General features: G+C 52.1%; 1 protein-coding gene across 1 annotated transcript in view; it reads left to right on the top strand.

Annotated features, from left to right (window-relative positions):
• The window catches only part of DUSP26 (dual specificity phosphatase 26), a 28,396-nt gene extending 27,127 nt beyond the window's left edge, over positions 1-1,269 (top strand). Inside the window, exon 3 of the mRNA XM_027123015.1 lies at positions 193-1,269. Coding sequence (XP_026978816.1) covers positions 193-626 — 434 coding nt within the window. The 3' untranslated portion in view covers positions 627-1,269. The remainder of the gene's footprint in view (positions 1-192) is intronic.
• Positions 1,270-2,584: the final 1,315 nt, after the last annotated feature.

The raw sequence follows: 2,584 nt of genomic DNA, 5'->3' as shown, positions 1-2,584 counted from the left end.
CAGGGAACTAAGATCCCACATGCCAAAGAACGTGGCCAAAAAAAAATTTTTTTTAATTTTTAATAGGAAAAAACTATATTAATCATCCACCCCAAAGTGACTGGGAGATTGAAGAGGGTTTTCCATGGACGCACTCAGCACACAGGAGGAAGCCCAGCTCAGTGCAAAGCTCAGTGCTGCGTTAGTGATGAGCCTCTCCCTCGGAGCCCCTTTTGGGCTTATGGACGCTGCACTGCTGCAGGCTCTCCACCTCACCCCGTCCAGGCTCCCCCCTTGGCCAGGACCTGGGCTCTTACCGTCAGCAGTCTGTGCGTCCATGCACCTCTGCTTACCTGTCTACCTCCCCACCTGTCCGCGGGGCCCTCTCCCCGGCCTCCTCCAGCCCGCAGCGAGGTCCCCAGCCATGTCTCGTGTCTGTGTTCACAGGGAGGATCCTGGTGCACTGTGCCGTGGGCGTGAGCCGCTCGGCCACTCTGGTGCTGGCCTACCTCATGCTGTACCACAGCCTCACCCTTGTGGAGGCCATCAAAAAAGTCAAGGACCACCGAGGCATCATCCCCAACAGGGGCTTCTTGAGGCAGCTCCTGGCCCTGGACCGCAGGCTGCGGAAGCGACTGGAGGCGTGAGGGGGCAGAGGGAGGGAGGGAGGTCAGGCCAGGCCTGTGGGTCCCTGGATCCCAGCTGGAGAGTGGAGGCCCAGGGGGCAGGTTGGAGGCGGCCCAGCGAACCCATTCTCTCCTGAGAGGGCTGGGACGTGGCCCCAGGCCACAGCTGCTGTCTATGGAGGGGGGATGGGGTGAGGCTGGGCAGTGTGACAGTCACCCAGGAGGGAGCTGGCCAGGGAAGGAGGCAGGTAGGCTGCAGGTAGAAGACAGTCCTGGATCCCAGCCAGGGGGGTCCCGGCGATTCACAGCCCCTCTTTGTGCTCAAGTGCTCCCCTTGTCCGCGTATCAGAACAAAAGGACCAGCTCTGCCCTGTACCTCTGCCAGGAATCAGGGATGCGGCGAACACAAACGTGATGGTGTCGAGTTGTGTGGAGGTGGTAGCTCAGGGACAGACGGTGAAGAGAGGGTGTGAAAAGCTAAGGGAGAAACCCACAGACTTGTTACTCCAAACCCGGGAAGAAGAGGCGTGGGAGGCTTGGCACGGCACCCATGGGTGCTGGTCGTGGCCCAGAACTGCAGAGGTGCATGACTGGGAGCCTACAGATAATCCCTCGCTTACTGGATCCAAGTGTCTCCAGGAAAAATAAAAATGGTGAATACGAAGCAAGCCTCTTGAATTACTGACAGCTTGTACGAGGTCGGAACCTGTCCCCTGAGAACAGTTCCTGACTCCCTCCTAGGGTCGGTCATAAGCCCTCACTGGTCTTCACATCTCCACCAGTTCCTAAGGGAGGTTTCTCCCCAGTCCAATTTTACACTCCTGGGGCAATGGGTATCTTGAATTTATTTCCATTTATGTCCACACGGGGGAAGCAGAGGACCAAAAAATTCAGATTTGCAAACTGTGTTAGGACTCAGCGCACACCCTGCATCTCCCAAGCTTAAAATAGGTCTCTTTACAAGCTCAGGTGTGTAAGAAATATAACTTATTTTCAAAAAGTCAACCTGATTTCTATATCAAGTCCCCCATGCTAGGAGGAGAGCAGAATATTCATCTTAAATCAATCCCAGCCCTAAATCCCACATTCATGGGTTTGGGTTTTGCCTGGTACCAAGAAACTGGAGGGGAGGGGAGGAGAGGTGATGTGGTCGCATCCTCTTCTAATCTTTCCAAGTTTTCCTCTGAGGAGTGTAACATAATCTCCTTAGTAAATTTAGTAAAAAGATAAACTCAACCACCAGAGAGAATAGTATGTATGATCTTACATCCCAACTGTCAAACAGCCAGCCACCACATCCCTCTTTTTGAAAAGGGTGTGTTGGACTTCCCTGGCAGTCCAGTAGTTAAGACTCCCCACTTCCACTGCAGGGGGCACGGGTTCTAACCCCGCCCGGGGAACTGAGATCCTGCATGTTGCGCGGTACAGCCAAATAAATAAAATAAATAAAACAAAAGAGGTATGTTCCCAGAACAGAATATCCGCATGAGTGGGAGAAGGGGATGGGATGTAAGAGGAAGTGAAAAATACAGGGGGAAAAAAATCACTTAATATATGTAAAGTGTATATTCTACCCCAAAGTACAGAAATTCAGAATCTCAAAGCCAGAAGTCACCTTCACAGATTAACGATTTCCTCTCCACCAGGACATAAATAAATCGTCTTTTCAATAAATCACTTGACGATAGTTATCAAGCATTAATTTGTTTGGCCATCTTTTTTTTTTAATATATTTACTTATTTATTTATTTTTGGCTGCATTGGGTCTTCATTGCTGCGCACGGGCTTTCTCTAGTTGTGGTGAGCGGGGGCTACTCTTCATTGTGGTGTGTGGGCTTCTCATTGCGGTGGCTTCTCTTGTTGCAGAGCACGGGCTCCAGGTGTGTGGGCTTCAGTAGCTGTGGCGCATGGGCTCAGCTGCTCTGCAGCATGTGGGATCATCCCGGACCAGGGCTCGAACCCATGTCCCCTGCATTGGC

This window comes from Aethalodelphis obliquidens, unplaced genomic scaffold (genome assembly GCF_003676395.1).
Source record: "Aethalodelphis obliquidens isolate GAN/ISIS:26980383/991018 unplaced genomic scaffold, ASM367639v1 scaffold25, whole genome shotgun sequence".
Lineage (NCBI taxonomy): Eukaryota > Metazoa > Chordata > Mammalia > Artiodactyla > Delphinidae > Aethalodelphis > Aethalodelphis obliquidens.
The sequence above is the reverse complement of the archived record's forward strand: the minus strand, read 5'-3'. Positions and strand labels throughout refer to the sequence as shown.